Consider the following 1,406-nt stretch of genomic DNA (forward strand, 5'->3'; position numbering starts at 1 on the left):
GGCCCATATAGAGCCGCGCGGGTCTTTTTCCGCCTAGTTACTCTTCCTGTTTCGAGTGTGTAACCATGTCTGGTCGGGGTAAGGGCGGCAAGGGGCTCGGCAAGGGCGGCGCCAAGCGCCACCGCAAGGTGCTGCGCGACAACATCCAGGGCATCACCAAGCCGGCCATCCGCCGCCTGGCTCGGCGCGGCGGCGTCAAGCGCATCTCGGGGCTCATCTACGAGGAGACGCGCGGCGTGCTCAAGGTCTTCCTGGAGAACGTCATCCGCGACGCCGTCACCTACACGGAGCACGCCAAGAGGAAGACGGTCACGGCCATGGACGTGGTCTACGCCCTCAAGCGCCAGGGTCGCACTCTCTACGGCTTCGGCGGCTAAAATCTTCTCTTCCTACCGGAGCACAACCACAAAATCACAAAGGCTCTTTTAAGAGCCACCCACCTATTCCTTGAAAAGAGCTGTGTCGCTGTGTTGTGATCTTTTGTTTATCGCTGTATTTGTGTTTCATTCTCCTTCACAAAGCAACCGTCTTCTTTCCATCTCGCTCTCCTATTTAAGGTAGGCTGGGCCGCTGTTCTTTAGCGCCCTTTTGGAGAGAAAAACACAAATTCTACACAGGGCGAGAGGGTCAATTACCATTCCCTAAGAAACTGTGAGCAAACTGCGATATGCCTTAGTTCTCCGTGACCCAAAGGCAGCGGGAGAACCCACTGTGGCGCCCACAGTAGTGCCGCTCTGCCAGGGCGGGTTTGGCGCCCGCGCCATTTCCAAAAGCCCGCGCGGGACACGATTGGCTCCGCGACATTCCGCGCTCCCCTCCGCCCGCACTCGGCCCGGCACAGCGGCGCCGTGCGCGCCGAGAACAGAGCGATCCCACCGATCCCGTACCAACTGAACACGTAGTCCGCCAGAACAGGCCCGGGCTAAATACAGCGAACACGCGTCAAACCACACACACACACACACACACAGAGCCAGAGACAAACACAGCCGCCCTTCCCCCGGCACCCGGGCCGCGGATTTCAAGCTCTTTCTCGAGACTGTGGGTGGCTCTTAAAAGAGCCTTTGGGGTTTGCTTCTGGGCTCCGGACGTTTCCGCCGCCCGCTCTACTTGGTCTTGGCTTTGTGGCTCTCAGTCTTCTTGGGCAGCAGCACGGCCTGGATGTTGGGCAGCACGCCGCCCTGCGCGATCGTCACCTTGCCCAGCAGCTTGTTGAGCTCCTCGTCGTTGCGGATGGCGAGCTGCAGGTGGCGGGGGATGATGCGCGTCTTCTTGTTGTCGCGGGCCGCGTTGCCCGCCAGCTCCAGGATCTCGGCCGTCAGGTACTCCAGCACGGCCGCCAGGTACACCGGCGCGCCGGCGCCCACGCGCTCCGCGTAGTTGCCCTTGCGCAGCAGCCGGTGTCC

At 61.2% G+C, this 1,406-nt stretch overlaps 1 protein-coding gene across 1 annotated transcript; it reads left to right on the plus strand.

Annotated features, from left to right (window-relative positions):
* The first annotated feature begins 47 nt into the window (after window positions 1-47).
* Window positions 48-459, plus strand: LOC102043297 (histone H4). The gene has a single exon (XM_031057523.1). It carries the CDS (start codon window positions 66-68, stop codon window positions 375-377), a length of 312 nt encoding a protein of 103 aa, XP_030913383.1. The 5' UTR covers window positions 48-65; the 3' UTR covers window positions 378-459.
* The last annotated feature ends 947 nt before the right edge of the window (window positions 460-1,406 follow it).

Source organism: Geospiza fortis, unplaced genomic scaffold (genome assembly GCF_000277835.1).
Source record: "Geospiza fortis unplaced genomic scaffold, GeoFor_1.0 scaffold186, whole genome shotgun sequence".
Taxonomy (NCBI): domain Eukaryota; kingdom Metazoa; phylum Chordata; class Aves; order Passeriformes; family Thraupidae; genus Geospiza; species Geospiza fortis.

Bases quoted from the DNA above. Each gene is read 5' to 3' on its own strand.
- LOC102043297 (XM_031057523.1), top strand. From the start codon at position 66: ATGTCTGGTCGGGGTAAGGGCGGCAAGGGGCTCGGCAAGGGCGGCGCC.